The following is a 26,325-nucleotide window of genomic DNA, read 5'->3' as shown; positions in this document are numbered from 1 at the left end:
GTGTGTCCCCTCCCAGGTGTGTGTGTGCTCTCTCAGGTGTGTGCTCTCTCAGGTGTGTCCCCCCTCAGGGGTGTGTCCCCCCAGGTGTGTCCCCTCAAGGTGCGTCCCCTCACGCCCGGCGGGGACCCTCGCCTCCCGCCCACTGGCGCCCTCAGGCGGCGGGAAGCGGCGCACCGGGGCCGGCTCCGTCTCCACCGGCAACGCCGCAACAGCGGGTGGGGGCCGGGCTGGGCCCCTCCGCTCCCGGTGCCGCACGAGGGAAGGGTCGGGGCAGTGCCGGAGGTGCTGAGGGGTTCGGGGAGTCGCTGTCACGGGCGCGGTGCCAGGGAGGGGAGGGCGGGCACGGGAGAGCCTTTCCCCCGTCAGGTGAGTCTCATCAGGCGGTGCGGGGTCGGAGGGGCCGAGGGGTCTCTCCCCGGTGGGCTGAGGTGACTCTCGGGCAGGGGACACCGCGGGGACCCGGGGCTCCTCCCCCGTGAGGTGAGCGGGGTCTCGGGGAAGGCTGGGGCTGCGCTGACACCCGCTGTGAGCCGCAGGGCCCGGGTGGCCTGGGCCGGGGGGAGGCGTGGAGCCCAGCCAAGGGAAAACCGGGATTTAATGGTTTTTGCTTGACTCGTACCGCGCCCAAAGCCGAGGGCAGCTCGCCCACCCGCTGCCAGCCCGGCTGGCTCAGCTCCCGCCGCCGCGCTGGGCTTTGCTGTGGTTAATCTCTTTTTCTGGTTGAGCTCTGTAGCCGGTGTCCCAGCAGCTGTGCACGCATATAATTAACTGCATAAAATCCATTAACAAGCAGCTCTGCAGAATAGTTCCTAAATGTGTTTTCTATAAATGGATAATTGTAACTTCTCTTTATTTTTTAGTTTGCTGTTGTCCCACATACAATATAAATTGTCATTGAAGTTGCTGACAATATTAATACGTTTCTAATAGTGTTTATTCCTGAAGATTTTAACTTTTTTTTTTGCTCTAATGCTTTCTTTTTATTTTTAACAAGGCTAAATTTATTAATGTAATGGATACACACATCAGGAAAATGGCATGGTTGTTGGACAACAATCAATATTTGGAAAAAATTGGGTGAGGAAACCATAACAAAATCTAGTTGAGACTTCATATGTTGATAGAAAGTAAATTACAATTCATGTAAAGTATATACTATATCCCTTCAAAACATCATATATCACCTTAATGCTTAAACAACTGTCAAAGAGCAGTTCCTACAGAAAAAAACTTGAAATTACTTTATGACAATAGAGGAATTTTATGGGTAATGAATTGCTCTCATAAAATTATTGTCTTGTAGGCTGACAAAATTCCATCAACAGGGTGATCATCCACCAGGGCAAGATTTTGCTGTGCCTCCTCTAGGACCAGATAATGCATTGCTGGGAACACATAGCAGCAAGACACAAGATGTGCTGGTAGGCAAGTTTTCCTGCAAAATGGAGCAGCTGGTACAGTAATGCAGACCCATTATAAATTCCCAGTGGGGAATAAATAAACTGATAGACAACTAATATGCTTCCTTACATACATTTGCATATATACACAGACAGTTTGATGGTGTGATCACTCATGTCAAGAAACTGCATGTAGTTTCTCTGCAGAGATTAATCTGGCAGTAAATTGGGTAAAACAATAAATGAGATCAGCTGTTGATACTGCATTTTTCCTCCAAAAGGCAGAAGCCAAGTTCAAACTCTGTGTCATGTTTGGGAGATGCTTGTTTTTATTCCTCTCTGGTAAATCACTAATTCTTTTACTAATCTCTCCTATTTCTTGTCTTCATTCCTGTCTGCTCTAAACTAAGCTCTTTTTCCCCTTCCTTTAGCTCACAGTCTGAGGGTGTTGTGAAAGTTTCTTTTCCTTTGTATCCCACATTCAGAAGGGTATTCCACTACGTAAAATTATGTTCTTGGACATGCACTGCCTAGCAGCAACTCTTCTTAGGATTAGATTTTTGTCACATTTAAACAGCACATTTAATTTCTCATACTGCATGTAATTTTTTCTCACTTGATCTGTAGAGAGAACAAATGAAGAAAACACAGTCTCAAAAGGTGCAAACAACAGAAGAATGGATAAAAAGCTACAGTTTGGAATCTTTGCAATTAACATTAGAGTATCTGGTAAATTAAGACAATATTATTTTGTAAGTACACTGCCTTTTCTCTAGTCAGTCTTAACTTGTGTGCATCTCTGATGTTAACCATGCATAGTGCTCCAGGAATTCAGGAAATGGTGAAGTGATGGAGTTTACAGAGGAGACTGTTGCTGATTTTGAATCCAGGCTTTCTGAGTAAGTATCCATCTTCTTTACTGCTTTGCTGTGTAACTGATTCTGTATCTCCATTACTGTAGACACTACCTTAAATCTTAATTTGTTGTCTCTGGGCGCCTCAGAGTATGTCAACATTAAATCCTTCCTGCTGAGATTAAGGAATAATTGTATGTCACTGCAGCTGAGGGTTGGGGGTTTTTATGGAAGATGTTTATCAGCCAGGTGTTGATGTGAAGCTGTTTGCTCATTTTAGAAAGGCAGCCAGGGCCTGGTCATGTTTCCATATGTAACACTGTGTCGCTGGGGGTTATACTCATGAAACTTGGATTAGCTTCAAGCCATGGATGCAGATGTGACATGGAAACTGAAAGTATTCAAAGTGAATTTTAAATGTATAAAATCAAGAAACTTAAACAATTTAATTTATAGGTTCAGTAAGCTGTAAATAATCTTCACAATTGATAAGAGTGCAGCCATTTCAGCATACCTCACTGTGTCAGGCTTTATAAAACAGAAGCAGCTTTTCTGTTTTGAGAAAGCAAAATGCATTTGCCCCTTTAAAATGTTGGCTTAAACTTTCTGTTTGCCAACTTGTAGACACTATGTGCATGGAATTAAAAATCCATTGGTTAAACTAAAACAATTTTAGAGGACAGGAAGCATTTTGTTTTACCCCAGGTTATAATATTAAACTGTTGGAAGTTGTTCTGCTTTAGGGAAAGAAGTATTTAAGTGGTGAGCTCTGCAGTAAGTTGTGTAAGGGCATATTTAACATGTTTTAGAACACCTGTCTCTCACAGAGTTTGCACCTGTGAGAAGGGGCCGTGATGAAGACAGGTGTTGATTGTTACATTGATACCCACGTGAGAGAATGCTGTAGTTAATGTGTGCTCTGCCTTTTGTCAGAGTGATTGAACTCTATCACTGACACCCATGTGAGAGAATGCTGTAGTTAATGTGTGCTCTGCCTTTTGTCAGAGTGATTGAACTCTATCAACACCGAATTCAGTGGCTGCTGCAGGACAGCAGAAAGGTAACCTGAGCTTTGCAGTATAATTTTAGAATGAAACTCCATATGGCATTAAAGACTAAATTAACTTTTGAATACTAGTGAAAAGTGGCTTCCAGAAAGCCTTTTTTTTTTTTTTAATTTTCCTTATTTACTACAAGTTCCACATTATATGCAGTGATGTTGACAGTGGATTGTTCTTCCTGACCTTTCGTTGGCATGCAGTTTTCTGCTTTCTGGATTTACTCTTTTCCTCTCTTTGCAGTCTTAGTCATCAGGTCCTCTCAGCACAATTTAAATGGGAGCAGACAATGTTGAGCTTAACCTCTGCCTGGAGTGGGGCTGTCTTGTAGCTCATTGTGCCCATCCTTGCACAGCTGCTCCCTCACACTGTGCCTGCCAGTGCCAGTGCTCAGATGTAACTCCCTCCTGAAGGGAATAGGAAAAGATGCAGCATTCCAAAATCTGGTTTCCACAAAGTTGCTTGATTTAGCCTGAAGGGGACAAAGTTTTTTTTATTCATCCTCTCAAGTAATTAATAAGTTGTCTTGGGAAGAAGGTAACATGATTCCTGGTAACATGATTAACTGGGAGCCAGTAGGACTCTCTTTTTCTCTCTTCTTCTTTTCCTCCTTGACTTTGTCATCTTTATGCTAAAAAGTTTAAAATTAAAATAAATACCTAATGCTTGATCTAAAAATGGTGTTGTACAGAATAAACAGTAAAATTATTAAACTGTAGATAAGATAATATTTACAGTGACTTTTCAAAGGTGTTTGGTGTCATAAAAGGAACTAAAGTTGGACTTTTGGTTGATGTGTCTCATTTGAGTTATGGACCTAGACTGTTGGATTTTCAGAAGAACCTTTTGGTAAGTAATAGTAAAGCAAATGTTGTCTATTTTAACATACCAATCAAGCTTTTGTGGAACTAGAAGCCAGGAACCAAATAGAAAACAATCTGCTTAAAATCCTGATGTAAAACAGAATAGAAATTTTCTGTTGTAGAAAAGTGTGCTCCAAATGTCTTTGAAAGTGTAGTATTTGTTAATGTCCAACACAGATCCAAATCAAAACACATCCAGTATACTTCAAAATATAATTAAGAAAAATGTTATTGTTAGTTTTTCAATTCTATCAACATTCTCTGTGGAATAAACTTGCTTAAAAAAGCAGCTGTAAAAGGTAGAACCAAATTGTACATAGAAATATTTATATTAAATATAGTTTCCTTTAAGTTAACTTTTGTCTCAGTAAGGCCCACTTCACAATTTTTGTCAGAACCTTGGTGAATTAATCATTTTCTGTCTTCTCAGAAGAAACTTGTCCTTTATTGTGCTCTTTGTTTTTAGAAAACTTTTGCAGTAAGGATGGAATATGTAGGATTGTATATGTATGGATATAATGTAGCTGGTTTAGTGTCTATATTTGACACTTGGTACAATTCAGTTTCCCACAGGAATTATTTACCATCAGTTTATATTATTTTTGTGTTTCAAATAAAACTCCTTCAAGAAAACTCAGTTTCCACAGTCTGGTTTACTTAGCTTGAATATGTGAACTATTGTTTAGCCCTATCCATGATTGTGAGGTAACCATTTTTTAGAAATTGCATGGTGTGTGACTGTGCATTCTAGATCACTGCTGTTTCATGTGGTCATCAGCTGAAGAGAAAAACTGGTACCAGTAACATATATATCCCTGCCTCTTGTCCCATTAACAAATTATTTGGAATGCCATGAGTTTGCAGGTTTTGTCTCTATCCTTACCAAATATTTGAATCTCTATGAGTTTTTCTTGGAAGCTTTTTTAGTGGTAGCTGAAAATATTGCTGTAACTATTTTTAGGAAATTACTATTTTCATTCTTTTACATAATAACCCTGCCAGAAGCAGCATGGATAGTAATGCATTCATAATTTTTTATTTATTAGGCCTTAATAGATGAGCAGCTTTGTTATAAGAAGGAATTGTACTGCCTCTCATTCAGTACAGAAATTTCACCACTGTGGGAGACTCCAAAAACCATCAATGTTCATGTGTAAGTAAGTTAATTTCTCTTAAAAGTCAAGGTGTTTCAGACAAGATCTCCATTTCATTTGAGCAATCTTATTTAGGTAATAGTGGTTTTCATCCTGTGCCTGCAGTGATCTTAAGAGGGGAGAAAAGCAATGAATTTGACATGTGATCAGTGGTTTCAAGATGGTTTTCACATATAAAATATCTTAGCTGCTCCTGTGGTTTGTAGTAATCCTTGTGATCTATCTTATTTAGCACCTAAATATTCTTTTTGTCTTCCCTTTCCCAGGCTACATGAAGCAAGACAGTGGGTGCAAGAGCTGGAGCCTGGTCAAGGCTGCAATTTGCTGAAAGCCTTGAGGCATGTCCTTGCAATGAGAGACCTGAATTCCTTGGTCCTTATTGTAGGAAGCTGGTAAGTTCATTTTCTGTCTTAACAACCACATTTAACCTGGATACAGGATTGGTACAGGAAACTGAACTTGATACAAAAATAAATAGAAAACTCAAGATCCATGTATTATGTATTTTTAGTATATACCTTTGAATTCCTTTATTTCTTCCCTTTTTTACTATTTATAAATCTCATTTCTGTTATGAAGGTATGTATTTCCTTTGCAGATCACTTATCACAGTAATCTGCTGAGAGCCTGCTAGCTCTAGTTTTACACCAATTAAATGTCATTAAAGCTGTCACTGAAAGAGCCCACATCTTTGGGAAGATTAGAGGATCAGACAGATTTTGCTAGAAAATAGCTATAGGCATTCAAAGGCAGTTCGGTCATAATTTGAAAATTGCAATATTGGAGTTGGGCTTACAAGGAAAAGACTACAATAAGGATTCTAGGAGTGTTACCTTACTCCTAGTTTACTAATAGTATTTTATTTTAAATGTGCAAAAAGGGATGGTGTAAGCTTGACAAGATTGATACCTAGAGTAATTTCAGATAACTTATTGAACACACAGTGTGGATTACAAGGTTCCAAGTTTTGCTTAGATCTGCTCTGAACAGAAACCAGAAGTTCATTTGTGAAAAATTCCTTAATTTCTGTCCTTGGCAGAAGTGTAGCTGCAAGGAAAGGTTTTTAGTAGCCATGAGAGCTCAGGAAATGACAGCTGTGTGGGACACTAAGTTCTAAACATAAAACAAAGTTTTACTTTTTTTGGTGCCTTTGGAAACAGGACATCCCTACATACCGGAGCTGAAAGGTTTTCTGTCACAGTGGCCAAAGGCACAACTCCTGTTCTTCAGCTTTCAGGGCTAGCAGGGAATACTTGAAAACATTTCATTCACAAGCTGTTCTGAATGGAAATAGAATCCTAGTGGGTTTGTTATCATCCAGACTTTCATGACAGAACCAAGCTCCAGTAGTGACATCTCAGTAATGGTTGAAGGAGGGAGAGAAAATCTCCCCAAAAGCATGATAACGCTAAATACCTAAATAATTCCCATGATTTATTATTTCTTTCCCAGTTTTTTTTCCATATCTTCTTCAGTGTGGCCTTTTTTTCCCCCATTTGATTACTGCCATTGTTAATATATTTTTCTTTTCTTTTTTAATCAGCCCTGACCAGTCTTTTGAAATATTATGTGATTATGCACAGCAGTGTACGCTGGGGAGAAAAGTGCAGATTCACACTGTTACATATGATTGCAGCAGCCCTGCTTCTCTTGTAAGTAATTGTGTTAATACTGAACTTCCTGAAATAAACTTCTCTCATAAACTTGTGGGGAAGCTAACCTAGAGTTCTTGAATTAGTGTTCTTTTCTCTTCAGAGCATATTTGGACATATGAAAAAAATTGTTTGGAGCATGTAACTTGCTTTACTCAGTTTTTCAGCCATATTAAAATAAGACTGGTAAGCAAATGATGGAAACATAATTATTTTGGCTTTCTCACTACACGTATCTCAAATATTCTTTTTCTGTCTCTACTGAGAACTAAATAACAACAAACCACATTATCAAAAGAGACTATCAAATCAAGGTAACTGTTTCTCTTCCTATTTTTATATGTAGGCAGTTCTAAAGAACCTTGCAGAAGCTGTAGGAGGCCGTTATCATTGCTACTCTTCCCAGGGAGAGGTAGGTGACAGGCAGAGAGGCAAAGCATTTTTCTCTCTTGCTGATTCTTCACTTTGAGAAGGTGAAATAATTATCACCTGGGTAGAAGCTGATGGTAAGAATTAGTGCTGAAAGTCTGTCATAGAAATGCTGAGGATGTGCTCAATAATCCTGTGGTTAATTCTTTCTGCAACTGAAAACATTCCCTAAAAGTGCAATAAATCCTGCAGTTATTGTTTACTGACTTATGGCTGATAAAAGCAGTGGCTTACTGTAGAGTGATTCAAAGTAATAAAGTTTATAAATTATTACTAATTTATATGCAGAGCATTAGATGCATTCACGCTCAATTCTGCCATGCCAGGCAGTCTTGTATTGATGTTTGCAAAGTAAAGTAAGAAAGCTGCTTTCAGTTGGTGTTTGAACAATAGTTAACTTATTTTTCCCCATTTGTTTTTATAATTGCAGAATTTTGATAGCAGTGATTTTCATCTGCTACTTCAGGAAACCCAGAAGGCTAAGGACCTACTCAAGAGCATCAAACAGAGTTTTCAAAGAAGAGTTGGTGGCTTGCTTGGTAATAAAAGAGCAGATGTATGTATATTTTTATTTTCAGGTGTACTTTGAATAATTAGGTTTAGAAATTAAGTGTCCACAATATGAAAAAAATTGTATGATTGATCATGTATTTTGATATGTGAACCTTGAGTATTCTCTATTGAAAATCCATTGTTAAGAGCAAATTAATAATAAAATCGGTAAAGGAGACATTTTACTAAATATTCTCCAAAATGCATTAATAGAACATTGTCCTGTGATCCCTGTAATGGGAATCTTAAGAGCACCAGCCTAACTCTGTGCATGATCATATAAATGCAGTTGCAGCTGTCCTTTAAATTGCTGCAAAGATACTTCCTCCTGTGTGATTTAGTTGGACATTTAAATCCATTGCAAACTTACAAGGGCTTGTCTTGGTAGCACTGTTATACAAGTCTGGGAGGAATTTTTTTGTGAATAAAATTTCTAATTATATTTCCCCTCATCCTTCCTATGCTGAACATAATTATTTTTTTTCTCTCTTCCAATCCCATAGTTACTAAGGACTGTGTAGAACTACCTATGGAGCAGAAGTCACTCTGGACTTACTTAGAAGGTTCTATATCCCCAGTAAAAACCCATTTTTAGGAGGACCACTGATAGCTACTTTCAAAGTGTTTTGCTTGTTGGAATCCCAGCACTTCGCTTTTAATTATGTTCACCAGGATTCCATGCTGGATATTTTGAATTGAGGGTAAAAATAAATTATGTTAAAACTTTCAAGAGCTTTTCTTGAAATCTGTTTTAGGTTTCCACAGCATTTGCAAGTTCAGCACCTTCTAGCTTCTTCCCAAAGCCTCCAAGGCACAAAGCACCATTAGTTATTCAAACACCAGGCATCCTGGCCAAAACCTCAGCAGACTGGTTAAAGACCTATGGATTGAAAGGTAGCACAGAAAGAAAAGCTTAACAGGTATGAAACATGAATTAAAGACACACTATGTGTTTTATTTAATGTATTTTTTTCTTCCTATAGCTAAAAAGTTAGACCTTTATCAAGTTCTGGCTCCCAATGCTTTCTCTCCTGTGGAAGATTTTGTACCTATTCTTAAAAAAACAGTGTCATCAACTCTACATGAGGCAAGTGAGGAGGAACTTTTTTCCCTGGGTTTGTGGGGTTTTTTTCTTTCTATTGCTACATCTTACTAATTTAAATCAGTACTGTATAAATCAGCTGAAATTCTAAAGACTGACATTTGAGTCATAGATTCAACTCAAATATTTCATGTCATTCTTAAGAATGACCCAGGAAGAAATTCCATGTTAGTCAATCTTATGTTGGGTTCTGTAAACAGTTAACTCTACTTCTCCTTCTAGAAAGTGATGATGCAGTTTGAGTGGTATGATGGAACTGTAAAAAATATCCATGTTGACCTGCCAGTACTGCACAACTATCAGGTGAGTTGTCTAACATGATGTGGCCTTGTCAGGGCTAGAGCACCATCTAATTATTCCTCATTAATTGTCTTGTTAGCTAAGTGCTGCAGGGATTCCTGTGCAGAGAGCTGTCCATGTATGTCTGCAGCCACTGGGATTGTTACAGGCAGAGGTGATGGCTGAGGATTTCCTCCTTGGTCAGAATGCAGATCATCAGAGAGTGGGGCGGGTTTGATGAAAGAGAAGCTGTCTGGGGGTGTTTGCTATATACTGATCTTTTTCTTGGTCCTTTTTCTTTCCCACTTCACTGGCAGTCCTGACAAAGGACTATGGGAATGTTTCCAGGCAGGGTAAATAATCCATTAAAGTGGGAGTGATGTGAAGTCTGTGGAACTCTACAGCCATTCCAGAAGGAGGGTGTGAAGTGGCTGAAATGAAAAGCAGCTTCTGTCTTGCTCACTGGGAGATTTTGCATGCTAAATTGTAGTTTTCTTTGTGAGTTCAGTGTCCTTTTCTAGCTTGATATGCCCTCAAATAACACCTACATAGACTTGGAAAGATCATGGTGTATAAAGTTTGGACAAATTACCTTAATATCAAATTGCTATTGTTAAAGAATTACATGTGTTTGAGGATATTGTCTTTATGTTAAATGATGTGTTTTGTTATGAACACTGCCTAAAATTGCTATTGAAAAAAAGGTAAGCTTACAAAACCTGTAATTTTAAAGTTCTTTTGTTTCTTTTCTTGATATGCCTGAACACTGTTTTGGAATATGGTGGCAAGAGGAAAAGTGAAGTGGGGATACAGACCTTTAAATTCTTTGTTGCTTTTTTATCACTGTATGTTTTTCTCATGGACTGTGTTTTCTTATCTGCACTAAGAAGGAAATGTTGCTATCTAAGTGAATGAATTTTTTTTTATTACTATGCTGTTATGTTATTTCTGTCCTAAGCATTTGGCAGTAAAAGACTTGAACTTTCTATTTTTAACATAAATTTTCTTTATTTATGCATAGAAAGTCCTTGCTAAAATGGTAAGAATCTATGAGAAACGAATTGACTGGCTATCTGTTGCTAGCAGAAGAATATGGGGAAGTGTTTGTGAAAGAAGGTATTGTATTGATTTTGGAGGTTTTTTTGTGAGGCTTGAAGTGTTAATGTGTTTGAGGAAGGTGTTTATTTACATCTTGTCTGAGGCCTTACCCAACCTCAGTTGCACATTTTCTCTTTTTCCTGTTTACAAGCCTTGAATGTGGAATTTCAGAGAAAAGGAAGGTAGCTGAGGCCCCTCTTACTAGAGATTTTCTTGCTCATTGGTTAAGGATTGAATGAGCCCATCTGGCCACTCTGTTGTGCTGGGAACTCACATCCCGCAGACTGTCCATCACACCTGTGGGTCTTTCCAAAACTACTGCTCCCAAATTATCCCTTGTCCATTAACTGTAGACATCCTGCATTGTCTCTGCAAGCAACCCTCAAAACTGGCCATGCTGAGCAGCTCCTCATTAACCCTTTCCTCTAAACAGGAGTGTGCTCAGTAGCATCAGTCAGTCCATACCTGAGCAACCACTCTGGCACTGATGAGCTGAGAGAAACCTTCACCATTTGTCTTTGGAGTAATATTCCATATTACTGTTCATATTGCTGTTCCATTAATGTTCCTGGAGTGCTGCCTGGGACGGGAGAGTGAAATATCCAATAACTGTCCATGTGGCAAACATCCACACATTGCAGGAGGGTTTTAGATACTCGAGTACAGAGAAGGGGAGGAGCTGTTTGGGGTCCAGGAGCATTAATGGCTCCTGAACAAGTAGCCAGTACCCTGATTATTCCATAGTTTAGGAAAGACAGAAGTTTCCATTACTGTTGCTATTTTTATTTTTTAAATATCACCTGATATTTTGCAGAATTTTTTCTTAAATAGATTCAGTCTGTATACAGCATGATCCATAGGTAGAAGATACTTTCCCTGACAAGTTACAGTGCACTAAAGATAAGAATACATAATTAAATAAGACATTTTTCTTTTTTTTAATGAATAGCATTTTTCTTCTACAGGGTGGTTGTACTTGTTGATATCTCAGTGACAAACTCTGCCTACATCTCTCATATCCAACACTGTTTGCGACTTTTGCTTGAGGAACAAATGTCAAACAAGGATTGCTTCAATATTATAGCGTAAGAAACTATTTAAGAGTCTTTAAAAATAACTGTAGTGCATTGCAACAAAAGAAGTATGAGAGATTAGTTACTAATAGGCATATTTTAGTATTTAATGTTTTTTAGTGAAGTATTTGCAAAACTAGCACTGATTGGTCCTTATTGGGTGAGTGCATGAATCAGATATATGGATATGGAGACCAGATTAGTAATTAAAAATCACTTTTTTGGGTGAGGGTCACTGGAACTGATTGCATCATACCTGTAACAAATACTCACCCTGCTATATTGTTCATAACAGTATTAACTCACCTGTCAGAATCACACCAGAAGAGGATCTTGATGTCTCAGGTGCCATAACTGAGAGCACCCTTTAAATTTTACAGTAACTCCAATGCTGTTTAATATATTATAGTGGTAAAATTCTGTACTCAGCACTGGCAGGCAGAAACATGTGGCACAGCTGCTGGGCAGGTGTCTGGCAGGTAACACTAAGAACCAGCAGCTCATGGAGTTCCTGACATGGTGTGAGAACAGAGCCCTTATCCCACAGGAGAGATACAGGCAGCAGCTGAGGGTTGGAGTTCCTTCTTCACAGCCCTTCCTCTGAGCTCTTCCCAGCTCATTTGTGATCCTATTCAGGAAAGAAAATCAAATAAACCTTGGGTGATGGATAAATGTGGATAATTAAATGGTTTCCAATAGAAAATAGTTGACATCAGGCAGTTTTATATCTGTAATACCCTAAATGAGATTTTTCTTCATCTGTGAATTTATTTTATCTTTTTGCTTGTTCTAAACTATAATATGAAAATTAATTGCTGTTATCTTTCTGTGAAAGATTTGGGAGTGACATTGTGCCTTGGCAGCAGGAACTGTGTCCTTCCCAACCAGAAAACTTAGAAAAAGCTTGGAGGTAGGATCAAATAATTATCTTGTGTATGTGAATTTCACAGGGAAAAATTGCAAACAACTAAAAAATTGTGTAAGTTTATCATGGTACAAAAACAGGCTGCCGTGTTCTACAGTGATTGTTCATAGTAGTTTCTTGTGAAAATAGCATTTTAAAAGTTAATAAGCTTGGGGTGACTTTATGTTTCATATGTATATATAATATCTATGTACAAATACAGAAGTGTCTGTATAAGGAGTGAAGAGGTTACATGGAGAATTGAAAACTGTTTCAAGTTCAGTTGGGATGTGAGAGCTAAACAATGGGGTTTTTCCCACATGCTTTGGAAAAAATCCCTGCTTTCTGTTTGTGGAGTCACATCTTCTGTGTTCTCATTACACCTCTGGTTTCATTTCTGTTTCTGTAAGTTCTACTGCATTAATATTTTTCCATGTGAAATGAGGAGAGAATTCTTTCCTCTTTATGCTTTGTCTCTTACTTTAAAATCTAGTTTGCTATGCTGGCAATACAGAAACCAGAACAAATAATTTGTTATATAATCAGGTTTTGCTCTCTGTCATTTTCAAACATTTTAGACTCCAGTGCAGTGTTATTTAAGACACTTAGTTCTCCTCATTGCTTTGAACAGAAACAGGAGCTTTTGTTTCTTCATTCTTTGAACTGTAAACATCTTGGTTTAGGTGGGTGTTGAGCTTGGAGTGCAAGGGCAGTAGAAATTTCATGAGTGCCCTCAGAAGAGCTGTGGAAGTTGACTTCAAAGACAAAGATAAACACAAATCACAGGGACTCTACCTGCTGACTACTGGAATACCTGATCAGGAAACAGTGAGTGTCATCATAGGCAACTTTTCTCTAAGTTCCTATCAAAACTAATATCAACTTTATTTTTATCTTTTTTCCCCATGCCTTTTTCCCTTATAGCCAATCACAGTTCATTGACAAAATATTCCCCCTTTACATACCTAAGGCAGCACAACTGTCAGGATCCCAAACTTCCATTTCTATTAGTTAATCAATGTTAGTCATGTTAGTCATATTAGTTAGGCAATTGTTAATCATGTGTTGAAGGAAGCAATTATTAATTATTTATAGAAAATTCAAGACATGCTTTTATGTTTCCTTTCCCATTCCAGCTCTGGGCATCATTTTGCTTCAGATTTCTAAGTTGGAGCAAACTGATTTTTTGTAATTTACCATTTCTGTACAATTCATGTACAGAATTATTCAAACATACAATACAATCCAAATAATACAAAATTATTCAAAAATATTTTCCAGTGGAGCTCCATAGCACACTGTGCAGAGACAGCTGCTGTTTTTATCCCAGTAATCCCTTGCCTGGATCCATATTTGTAGTCAATGTGCTCCATGGCCACTAAGCTGTGTGCACAGCCTTGAGTTTTTATGTGTGTGCAGTGAGGTGTCTCCTCCTTTTGTTACCAAACCTCTGGAAGTTCTGGGCAGATAAGAAATTATTAAAGCCCATATGGCTGACAAGAAAATGAGGGACAAATGGACAGTTTCATCCCTGCTTTGCTTCAGTGCACAGCTACACTGATGTCCACAATCTGTCTTTGGTTCCCACATGCACCCCAGCTCAGCCCCTGCCTGCAGTGGAGCTGTTGTCCCTGGAAGCAGCAGTAGTGACAATTGTTGTGTGTCTGCATGGCCTGAGGAGCCACTGCACCACTCAGGGCATGTTCCTGTTCTGAGCTGCTCCAACTGGGAGCACTGGGACATCACTCAGGAACCAGTGGAGCAGATGGAAGCTTGTCTGAGGTAGAGGCTCGCCCCTGATGTTTCTTTCTGTCTGTCTTACAGCACACAATCAGTGCTTATGTGGCTGAGGCTTGTGGAGGTTTGGATTTGCAGCTCCATGTCTGTCTGTTCAGTGTAACAGAGGGCACTGAGGTTATTCCAGCCCGCTATGCCACCCCCAGGGAGACTGCCAGTGCTTTGAAAGAAATTGTGCAGGCAGCCAGTGGGAGGTTTCACTGGTTTGGAGAAACAGGTATGAGCAAAGGAAAGTCAGCACATACTTCTTTTTCATTAATGAAATAATATTCATTAATGCTTTTTTACTCCCAAATCAAGTAGTTTACTTTTTTATGATATGCTGAGAGCACTGAGCTATATAACCCAGGTCATAATGTTATTGAGACCTTCAGCCACTTTGCAGAATATTATAATGCAGCCTTAATGAAGGAATTTTTTTGTTCCTTCATTTGAATTCACCATTTTCTGTTAGCCTTTTTAAAGATGCTTTAAAATATAGTCATTAATAAGATAAGTCCAGATGATCAGGCTTGCAGGAAACAAAGGTTTTTTGATTCTCTGCATTAGTATTTAGCATATGGTGCAAATTGTACATTTTAAAAAATACTTGTTTTGTCCACTTTAAGAAACTCATGCTAATTAGCATCTATTTGATTATCAGGTATTTTTGAAAGTGATGATATTACCAGTATTATATCTGAAATGGAAAAAGCAAAGAACTACTCCCAAAAGGTATGAATTCATAGAACTTTTTAAATTACTTGTTTCTTCTTAAAAAAATTCAACAGTGTTTGTTCAGCTCACAGTTCAGGAGATTGGACAAAATTCTTTTATGATGAGCAGGAATGTTCTAGAGTGTGAGATGAATGACCACAGAGTAAACATGGACTAGAAAGCAGTTGCACAATAGCACTGCAGGGACTGGTGTTGGAGTAGCCATGATTCCATACCAAATACAAGTTTACAGTTCAAGTGATTCTCCTTTTTGTTGCCAATCCTGTGATGAATTATTTTCAAATAAATTAATTCTTCATTATAATGAAGTTATAAATGTTATATGCAAATAAATAACATTGCATTCTTGTAAGTCCCAGTATAGGGAGGCTTGTCATTAGCACAGTGGCTTTGTCAATTCTAAACCAGTTGTTTTCTCAGGTGTACTGAGGGTGTAGAACTAGACTGTATCTCATCATATTCCATGTACATGACTTTTTTCCCAAGCTATCCAACAGAATAACTGCAGCAGTGTAGCCAGCCTGGCAGTGTGGTGCCTGCTTATAAAAGTGTGCATAGAAAGAGATCTGCAGTAAGAGCCTTGTCCAGAGGGCTGAGAATCCTGTTGGATGCAAGTCTGAGTCACAAAAGTTGGATTTTTTAAAAGAAGAGCTGGTGGCTATTCAATGACCCCCATAAATACTTTGTTATCATGTAACAGTTGCAGATACTTAGTTCACCATCTTCCACTTTGTTCCAGCCTTGGTTCATGTACACTGCTGCCTTTTGGTTTAGTCTGTTTGCCCAGAGCAGGAAGGGTTTCCATACCTGTTTGAGCAAGCACAGCACAGAGGGGTTTCTGCTCAGTTAGAGGTGTTAAGCATTGTCAGATAGGAATATTATTTATTATTATAGTAGTAAATACAAAATACCTGTCTTTGAAATGTTATTTCCTTAAATTCCATGTATGTGAATTACTAAGCAATGTGGATTTCCATTTCAGTGTGCATTCCTGGTGCAGTCCCTAAAGCAACGCTCAGGAAATCAGTCTGTGAAACCCCTCACAGCAGAAGGAGACTCAGATGTGCTTATGAGGAATGAGAAAAATAAACCACAGAAGGTGCCATCTCCTAAAGCCACAGCTGTGAGTCTGGATGGAATGGTTTGAAATTGTCCCACTTTTAATATGCTGTGTGTTATTTAAAGATCCTACCCAGCTATTGGATGTTGGTCTTTGTGAGAGAAATGCTCAGCTGAAAATTTGAAGAAATAAGAGCAGCACTGAGATAGTACTTTGAATTTGTTTGCATTCAAAATGCTCCATATACCAAAAAGTGCATCATTCTAAGTAATTAATTATAATGGAATAATGACACTGTAGTGTCAAAAGGTGTCTAAATAATCTTTCCTCTGACCTTAAAAATTAATGTTTAATGGAAACAAAGGCAAAGCAGAAATGTGCTTTACCAAATTACATCTATTTTGCAAGTCTTTCTAGAGGGTACTGAATATTATGATGTTCTGCTCATTTACAGATGAGACAGCTGCAGCTCAGTAGCATGGCTTTGACCTCACAGAGCCAGCATAAAACAAAAACAGGATTCAGGATTTGTTTCCTGCCTGCTGTGCTCATTTCTGGGGAGCTGCACTACTGAGTCCCCTGGGATTTTGCTGGTGTTTGTTAATTTTGACTGTTTTGAGTAGGTGTGCACATCTGGAATATGCATAAAGGACCAGTGTCTGCTGGAACTTTCAGTTCTCATCTTTGCAGTGGGAATGGCTTTGTAGGTGTGGGAATGTAGGAAATGGGAATGTAGGTGTGGGAATGTTGCAAAGGCTTTGTAGGACTTCCAGGGTGTTTTATCAAAAGTGACATATTCTCAACACCTCTTCACAACTGCAGGAGAAACTAATTACTCAGAGATGACAAGAGAACATAGTTTTGCAGGGATTAAACTTGTAGAAAAGGGGTATGGGATTGTCCACAGATGTTTGGTGATATTTATAGTAGAGCTGTATGTTAAATTAGATGTCAGTTGCTTGAAGGCTCAGTGTCACAGCAAGTCTTGTCCTACAGTAGGGTTAAACAAGTGCTTGTGCTGTTCAGCAGGCTGCTCAGCCCCTAGAGGGATAAGCCAAGCCCAAAGGAGAAATTACTGGTGTCAGCACTAGATTTTCAATAGTCACTAAAATGCTGAGGAAGATACTAAATGCTGTATATTCTAGAAAGCAAGGCCATTACCACACTAGGCTGCTCCTTCAGGTGGCAAACATGGTCCAAACTCCTCTCCCTGTAGGTGTTAGTCTTCAGGTTTATGGTAGCAGATGATATTGGCAAGAAAATTAAAACAGAGCCATTAGAGTTATTTAACCCAGCAAGAAACTGCAAATTAATGTGTTGTCGTGGCACTCTGCGGATTTGTCAAAGCCAGAGTAAAGCAGGAATTAAATAATAAAGTAGCATAGTTCCAGCTTAGAATAATGCAGTTATGATCCACCTGAAGCACTTTTTACTTTTTTTTTTTTGTTGTTATTAAAGGTGCTTAAGGATGTTAAAGACAACCATGGTGCAGAGAGGAATACTCCTGTAAGAGCAGTGGCATGGCGTCCTCCTAGTGCCAAAGCAGGAATTCCACCAGGTCTGAATGGATTAGGGGCTTCTTGTCTTCAGTTTCTTTTGGGTTTTGCTTAAAAGGCAGTATTTAAGTTAGAGATCTAAATTAAGATTTTAGAAACACCTGGAATTGTAATCTTTAATCACATTTATAGGAACCATCGTGCTTGTTTTGGAATTCCTTTGGGATGAGTTTTAGCTGTAATTTACCTCATTTGCTTCTACCCTGTGCAAGGAAGGAACTCTGCACAGCTGTGCAATGATTTCCAGGTCCTGGGATTGAATACCTGACCTCTATCAGGAAATGCCATCAGGCTCAGCTGTTCAGACATTTATTATGTTATTAGTTCAATGTATACATTGCCACTAAATCTGTTAGACCCCATTTTAATAAATATGCTGTTCCACTTGATTTATTTGTGATCTAGTAATGAAGGAAAAGCACAACAGCAGTGTTGGGTTGTGTGAAGTGCTAACTCTTCCAACTGCTCCTGGTATATGAAAGCTCTTAAACTGATTCCAGTTACTGCTGGGCCCTTAAAGGCCAATTAATTTTTTCTCCATTTCTTCTTTTTTATTTTTCTGAGTTTTTTCTTTGTATCATCACTAACATTTGCAGTTTATGTTTCTTTATATTAAATTTGAGTCTTCACATCTCCTGATGTTGATATGTAGCAGTGTTCAGAAATCTAGATTCATATTTGCATCTGAGGTGCTCTGTACAAAGTTAACTGGTTTCTCCAACAAATATTATGTTTGTTCAAACCTCCAATTTTTTTCAAACTAACTCCTGTGACATTCTTCCTGATGGCAATTTCTTATTTGTAAAAGTTCCATTTCTATGAAAGCTGCTGAAATAGTGCTGTAATATTTTTAATCAGTATCAAAGAAAATGAAGGATATATAATTGTGGTAATAGGAATATATGAAGAGAAGAACAGGGTTGTGTTCTGCTTGTGTGAGAGTTTTATCCAGCTGAGCTAAATTAATGAGGTTTTTAATCTGTTATTTACTTGTAGCACAAACAGTAAAAGAATGGCCTCAGACTGAGAATAAAGGAAAGCACAAACCCAGGAAGCAGCCAGAGCTTTCTGTGTCTGCATTTTACACTGAAGAAGGAAGAAATGTGGGTATGTGTTATCAGGATGGGATGGGTGAAGCCCTTTTCTTATCAGCACTTCTATTGTAAAACTGGCAGGATGGTAAGTGCCTGATAACCAGGGTGCCTTGAACAGTGAGTGGGAGAGAGTTTCACTTACCAAACAGTGGTAAGGATTTTTACTTTAGATGCAGGTGGGTGGAACTTTTTGCCTGGTTTTGGGGTTTTTTTTCTTTTGTGAAGTCCCTTGGGATCTTTTGGTCAAAGGTGCTCCAAGGAAAAGCCCTTTGAACATGGTTGATTTGGTTTGGAATTTTTTGAAGGTGACAATTTTTTTAAATAAGTGATTTTTTAGATACTTTGTTCATTTCTTAAATAGGTACAATATATCAGAGATATCCCAAGGCAGTGTGTGTAAAAAAATCTGTTTGCTCTGTCAGATTGCCAGAGGAAGAGGAAATCTGTTCAAGCAAAGAGGTATTTTTCTCCTTACTAATAAATTGCCATTTTGGAACTATCCATCTGAATTAATGTAAATGTTAACTGTGATTCTGTACAATGTGTTATTACTTAAACTGTTCTGATATTTGCCAACAATCAGTTGCTCTATTTGTTTGTCTTACAAGTGGCTGACCAAGTACAGTATTAAAAAGCTTAACCTGGAATTGCCCAGACTGATGTTTGGTCCAAGCTGTACCCACCAGAAGACAACTGTGGAGTCTCTGCACAAGAAAGTGTCAGCAAAATACTGTTCTATCTTCCCCAGTGCAGAAATCAATGTAGGTTTTTGCAGATGTCAGGTACCTACATTATTGAAAGGCTTTATATTTGTTTAGTGAATGTTGATTGATTTTTCTGACTTCTTTCCACTCTTCCCTGGTCTTTCTAAATCATACTTCCACTAGCAAGCTAGAGAAGGTCTTTTATTCACTGCAAAAAAAACCATTTAGCATGTTAGAAGTCCAAACTGCATGTTCTTTAGAATGTGTAGCATCTCCTCTATTCATACAGTATGAAAAATAATTTTTAAAATTTAAGTAAAATTTATCAAAATCATGTGTGAGTTGAAACGGGGAAAATTGGGTCTTGATTGTTTCAGTTTGTGTAATGACTGGAGAGAAGCATAGAAAATTAAGTGCAAGCAACAGAGTCACAGAATTTTTACCATATTTCATAGAGAAAAAGACAAACATCTCCAATGCCAGCATTGCACATATAGCAGCTCAGCTCAGATTTCCTGAAGTGAGCTGCTCTTGTACAAACTGAATTTTTCCAGGGGGTTGTGAAACATCTGCAGTTTCAGCCCAGAGAGCTGGAAAGCTACAGAGAGCAGCTGGAGAAGGTGCTGCAGCGCTACATCCAGAGAGTGCAGTGGCTCCTCTCAGGTATTGTGTGCCTCTGGTTTGCTGTCAAACATCTACAAACCCTTCTTGTCTGATGGATCTGAATGTAGCTCTGAACCTTCAGTGGGAATAAAAATTCTCTGTCTTGCATTTCATTGAAAGGTAAAACTTACTTTTGTCAATACAAGAGAATTCAGCATCTGTGCAACTGATAAACATCTTGCTTACTGACAAATAGTTAGGTTTTGGTCTTTGTGTGTTTGTGAGTACAGAATAGAAGCTTCCTATCAACAGAATATTTACAGTAACATATACAAGCAAAATTAGCTTTTCTGCATGTTTTGCTTAGAATGTGCCCTGCTTAGAAATTCAGCATCACTACTGGTGAAGACTGTTTTTGATCTCTCTGTTGCTCAGAACGATCTTTCTTGGGAAATAATTTAATTTTTTACTGGATTGTAAAGCACAAATTATTTAATGCAAGTTGCTACAATTAGCTAGTAATTAATATTTGATAGTGCTAGTTTTGAAATGGCCAAACACTTTTCTATTGTTAACCTTTCAAGTACGTAATTGCCACATAGATTAGACTTAATTATGTAGAAATGTGCCCAGAATTACCCTAAAGAATGAAGATTTACATTATGCTCTATAAAACAAGCCTATGTAATAACTCTTAATTGGTTTTAATGTTGTGGCCCAGGAAGCAGAAGATGGTTTGGTACCATTGTAGAAACAAATGTCTGTGTTTTGATTGATACATCTGGTTCCATGGGCCCATACCTGCCACCTGTCACAAAAGAACTTACCTCCCTTATCTGGGAACAGCTGAGAAAAAATGAAGTCAGGTATGGTGAATTACTGATAAAGACTGAAATCTGCACTCGTTATTATGTAATCAGATTGCTTAATAATTACAGTGATACAGCACTGAAACACAATTCCAGTAATTATTGTATGTTAGAGTATAATGTGCATGTGATAAGAACTGCTTTTTCTGTTGCTTTTACCAGTTTTAAGTTGTAAACTCTCTAAGATCTGAGCCTCTGCTGTGGGCTGATGCTGTTTACCCTTTTAGGCTCAGCATTCCCACAGATTTTCTGTTCATGGAAAGTAAGATATGCTTTTTGACTTTTCCAATGCTGAAGAGCTTAATCCAACACCAGGATCTTTGATAGGGGGTGTGGTTGGGTTTGGGTTTTTTTACTGTTGGGCTTGTGTTTGGGGTTTTTTTTAATTTAATGTATTTACTTATTTCAAAACTGTCTTACCAAAGTGACTCATTGTATTGGTTAGGGTTAAATGTTGTGGGTCATCTTTCTCCTCAGGTTTAACCTGCTGAGATTTGCAGAAAATACAGAGAGTTGGAAAGAGCATCTTGTAGCGGCAACTGATGAAAGCTGCCATGATGCTGTGCAGTGGGCTGCCACATGCCATGCTCATGGCAGCTCCTGCATCCTTGCAGCTTTGCAGGTTGGTGTGCCACAGCCTGGGGAGCACAGCCTGTCTGTGGGGGTAAAACAATTCCAACCTCACTGGTGACATCCTGGGGAAATGATGCTGTCAAAGTGTACAACATCTTTATATGCAAATCACTGAACACTTTAGAAATCAAGTCACTGTGTCTGGCCCCAGGGCTCATAGATACTCAAATTAATTGCTCATACTAAGTTTTAAAAAGAAGTCAAATATCAGTATCAATAGTATTTTTAATATTTGTGTTCAAAGAATACTGGAGAGGGGAAATAGCCAGTTGCTCAAACTGCTGTTTATGTACAGCTGTGGCTGTGCTATGTTGCTCTGACCCAAACAGGGTTTTAAATAAGCAGGGTTTGTTGGGATCTCATGGGTTTTGAGTACAATTCTTGAACTTCAGTAACAGGTGAAGAAACTTTTCTCCTATAAAAATCCTCAGTGTAGAAATCAACTAGTAATGATAACTTAAAACTGAACTTTCAGTTTTATGAGACTTAAAAATGGAATCCAAAAGGAAATGTTGCCTTTAATGAATGATTCTTCTTCCAGACAACCTTGCACAATCTCTAAATAAATATTATGGTATTCATCATGAATGAAGTGCAGTAGAGCTGCAAGATGTGTATATTACAGAGATGTCCACTGAGTCAATTAGTGTAGCAAATTTTCCTAATATTCATTCAAGTTTTAGTGAGCCTGCTTTTCAGACATTAAACAACTTTAACTCCCATAAAATATGATGTAAAAATCTTCTGTCTGTAGTTGTCCAAAACCAGTTAACTTTCTTATTTCAATGAGTCAATTTTTGGCAATGCCCTGCTTATAAATATGTTGTCTTATGCTACAAATGATCAACTTAAATTTTCAAATTTATATCCTTGATCCCCTTCCCTAATAAGCGAAAATGAAAAGACAAAACTAAGTTGGTTAATGATCAAATATAAATATATTGGCAAATATAAACTATCTTACATCATTGGAATGGTGGTTTTGTTCTGAAGTATAACATTTCATATAAATGTACCAATTATTTAAGCTTATTTTCTGCTTTTCAGAAGGCTCTCAGTTTCCAAGGTGTAGAAGCACTGTATCTATTGACTGATGGAAAACCAGACACCAGTTGCAGTCTGATTTTGAAAGAAATTGAAAGATTGATAAAGAAACAAGATATTAAAATCCACACCATTTGTTTTAGCTGTGCAGACAGGTATATGATACTTTGCAAGAACAAAACAAAAATCTGTTAAAATGACTACTTTATTCATTGTCAGAAGTCTGTGCTAGCAAGATGGTAATGGGGAAGGTTGTTCTGGCACAGGTTCTGCCCCATGGCCTGCATTTCATACAGGAATTTATAATCATGTCCTCCAATCTATTTGTTTTAATGTCATAGTTTTGAGAAGCTCTTAGAAATTTTTTTGCTGTTGCTTTCAGAAAATAATTTTCCTAAGTAGTTTTCTACTTTGTGCTAACAGAGGAGCTGTTGAATTCCTGAAGAAGCTTGCTTCCCAAACAGGAGGGCGCTTCCACTGCAGCTCTGGAGGTGAAGATGGACAATTAGCAGCACACAGAATACTGACAGAGGGGCTGGATGATGAAGATGTATGTTCAATAAATCACTTTGTTTTGTTTCTTAGTTCTTCATCAGTAGAGAAACTTAATTTTAAAAAGACAAACAATTATGAAAAAAAATACAAAACTTCCAAGATATTTCATAGGAAAACCAAAAAGAGAAATCTTAATATCTGTTTTTGCCTTTCTGCTGCCTTGGTGAGGTGCCCAAGCCCATGAAAGGAATACAAAGTGCAATATAGGTTTTGAAAGAGAAGTAAAAAATATATTGTGTTGTCTGCATGTGGTTTTTAAGCTAACTTCAGCTTTTACTGTCTTCTTCTCCTTCCCATCTTGTGTTTCATTTAACTGTAAAATCCTTATACAGTGCTTAGCACATTAATTCTCCAGCATGAGACCTCAGGCATTGCCACAGAGCCAGGTTCAGTCTAGGCTGGCTCTGCTCTCCCCTTGTAAGACCGAGAGCTTCTCTGCAAGTAGGGAAATTTAGAGCTTAGGGTCAGTTTATTCAGGTGGAGAAACAGAAAACAATAAATAGGTGCAAGTTAAAACATTTTAATTGTGTTTTCAGAATCCAGTTTTCCCTTACTTTGAAGGAGATGATCTAAAGAACCTTACTCAAGAAGTAGCAAAAGCTAGAAGTTTCTTAAAGCAGGCAAAGTCTTGGAGGTGAGTATTTATAAATAATCTTTGTATTTATTATTTCATGGAATGAAGACAAGAATATCTGACTCCCAATGTCTGTTTTATAAAAAAATAGACCTGGAGAATTGTCTAGAATAAGAGTGAAGGACAATTAAATTGAAGATTTATATTTCTTCATTGTTACCCTTCCTAACTGCCAACCCCGACCCAGAAAGCACCAGTTCAATGGGAATAGTAGGCAAAAGTTCCTGCAAAGAGCTTTCAAATGCATTATACCTGAAAAGGCACCCAAGGACAGGGCTAAGCAGAGACTCCAAGGTGTTCTGTGCCTCTGTGAAAAACTGATGGAATTCTTTGGGATTTGTTTTTCTTTCAAACAGATTATTGCTTGAAAAATGGAACACAAACCAAAAAGACAACTCTGGCTTCCAAAAAAAGTGTTCAGGTAAACAGTCACCACATTTACATCATAGTTGATGTATAGTTCATGCATTTCAGTAGGAGGGTAATATTTTATTAAATTTATTCATTTCTAGCAGTGACTTTTTTCAAAATTTGAAATATTTTTAGTGATTTTAGTTCTTAGCTGAGAGAGTCCACAGTAAAACCCCAAGTAACCAAAGAAGAGTTCAAAGAGAACTGTTGGGGGTGAGAAGAGCAAGGCAGATGTGTATTTGAAGTTATTTGTAGTTATTCATGGTCTAGCAAGCAGTTAAGCACATTAGAGAGTTAGAGCCAGGTGTAATGGCTGAAATAACAATTGCTGTATGGGCTGCATGATTTATCTGTTAAATGAACAAGGCTGACTGGAAAATGTCCCCACTAATACAAAGACATCCTCAGCAAACACGGGACTGTCACTACAGAGTGGTGGGAGAGGCAGCTGGGCAAACTGAACCTCTCCCAGAGCCAACCTGCTGCTTTCAATTGGCAAAGTAAAAACCACAGGAAAAGAGAAATTGCTGAGTGGAAGCACTTTCTCAGGGTTAAACAGACAGAAGCATTTGTCACAGAGCTGTTTGAGGGAAAACAATGGACACAGACAACTGCAGAGTTGCACTAGAGAACGTTGGCCTGCCAAGATATTCATCAAGGGCTTGGGTGAGGCAGATACAGAGCAAGACTGGGTTTTTTAAATCCTTGTTTCTATAGCTGTAGTTTGTATTTTGGTTCAAAAACATTGCCCAGTCATTCAAATAGGAATTAAAAAATCCGGTCTGCCCTGCTGGCTAAGAATGCCTGGTTCATGGAGGGTGGAACCTGGTGTGCAAGAGTGGGTGTGTGTGAGTGTGTCAGAGTGTGTCTGAGCCTGCAGAATTCAGCATTTAAGGGCTGATCCCTCCCCAGAGATGCTTGGAGAGGGAGCAGATGTAAAACCATCCTACAGGAGCAAGGAAGTTGTTACAGGCATGCAGAGGTAAGGCTGGTGTTCCACAACTGTCTCTGTATCTCAGCATTCCAAGGAAAACTATTGCTGGTGAAGTGTACAGGAAGGCATTCCTGTTAGAATCCTCCAGAAAGGGCATAGCACTGTAGCCCCATTAAACATGTAAGAAAGGAAACTTTATTACTTTTAGTTCCAGTTGTATTGGTTTTCCATTACTGTTTTGCCAATGGTGACCTGGAGCCCATTCATTTAATATATTTTGAGTTGTATTTTTAAAAGTATTCATGTGCTTCACTTGTAGGATTAAATTTTAGATGAAGAAAAGATGCTGAAGAGGTTTGGAATGATAGCATTCACCTGCTTCTTTTCAAAGTGTGCTCACACCTTCCAGCTGCAAGCAGAAAGATGATTTTTTTTCTTTGTTGTCACAACTGCTGGCAAGACAGGAAGCTGCAGATAAGTGCTGCACTCACTCCACTTGCAGATTTTGCAGGATTCAAAGTAAATCAAGCCCGACCTCTACAAAGTTTAAATAGAAGTAGAGGATAGTTTTCAATATAGCTAATAGAAATTTTTAAAGTGTGTGTATCAGTGGTGATACAGGATCACAACTTTTGTTTCTCTTTTACTGCGTTGTATTGATAATTTCTTCAGTTAGTTGCTGGTATGTCTAAATTGCCATTTTTGTCTGTTGTTTGAAAATTCTTTACTGATGCTTATTATCCCTAACAGATGGCTGTGATGTTAGGAAAATAGTTCTTTATGCCAGTTTTCCATAGAAAGTCCAAGAAATAACCTTAGTGCAGAAAACAAAGCTTATAATTCATGTTTTTACACAGAGAAGTTTTGCTAATAATTATTTTGACTCTTTACTTTTTGTGTTGGCAGTAAAGAAGAATTTAGAGCTGGATGAGACATGCAAGAAAATAATACCCTATTGCTGATGTAGCCTGGTTGTGTTTTTATAACCAGACACTGCCTATCTTTTGAGCAATTCTATTCTTATATATTTCCTGTCTAGAAAGATTAGAAATATGTTTGCCAGTATCAGTTGATTTGTGAAATATGTTTGTTTTTTACTGATTTCTGTAATGACAGCTCACTAGTATTTTGTAGATGTTCACTGTTGTCTTTTAGAGGGTTAGAAATTCATCTCAGGTGTTTCATATATGTAATATAATAAAAATAGAGTCATACTTCAGAATTAAGATATTTGATCTTCATTTATTCAGGAGCCATTTGCTTCTCTTGTGGGCCACTGGTTATGCTGTGATATGG

The 26,325-nt window shown here is 38.2% G+C and overlaps 1 protein-coding gene across 3 annotated transcripts; it reads left to right on the top strand.

The window, feature by feature from the left end:
* Positions 1–528: 528 nt before the first annotated feature.
* On the top strand, positions 529–26,251 carry VWA3A (von Willebrand factor A domain containing 3A). Of its 3 annotated transcripts, XM_063171880.1 has the most exons (34): positions 529–1,077; positions 1,304–1,421; positions 2,028–2,129; positions 2,220–2,299; positions 3,260–3,314; positions 4,063–4,161; positions 5,222–5,328; positions 5,596–5,721; positions 6,873–6,981; positions 7,328–7,393; positions 7,841–7,966; positions 8,718–8,856; positions 8,946–9,049; positions 9,287–9,367; positions 10,365–10,459; positions 11,407–11,526; positions 12,350–12,424; positions 13,102–13,246; positions 14,243–14,432; positions 14,859–14,929; positions 15,915–16,055; positions 17,451–17,550; positions 18,545–18,655; positions 19,004–19,101; positions 19,251–19,403; positions 19,901–20,009; positions 20,671–20,815; positions 21,296–21,440; positions 22,499–22,650; positions 22,919–23,045; positions 23,587–23,684; positions 24,041–24,105; positions 25,008–25,077; positions 25,349–26,251. In XM_063171880.1, exons 1-34 carry the CDS (start codon positions 1,013–1,015, stop codon positions 25,359–25,361), a joined length of 3,600 nt encoding a protein of 1,199 aa, XP_063027950.1. In that variant the 5' UTR covers positions 529–1,012; the 3' UTR covers positions 25,362–26,251. The 3 variants fall into 3 exon arrangements, with proteins under 3 accessions (XP_063027950.1, XP_063027952.1, XP_063027951.1); XM_063171882.1 differs by lacking the exon at positions 2,028–2,129; XM_063171881.1 differs by lacking the exon at positions 25,008–25,077.
* The last annotated feature ends 74 nt before the right edge of the window (positions 26,252–26,325 follow it).

The sequence above is a fragment of the Melospiza melodia genome, chromosome 18 (assembly GCF_035770615.1).
Source record: "Melospiza melodia melodia isolate bMelMel2 chromosome 18, bMelMel2.pri, whole genome shotgun sequence".
NCBI lineage: Eukaryota > Metazoa > Chordata > Aves > Passeriformes > Passerellidae > Melospiza > Melospiza melodia.
The sequence above is the reverse complement of the archived record's forward strand: the minus strand, read 5'-3'. Positions and strand labels throughout refer to the sequence as shown.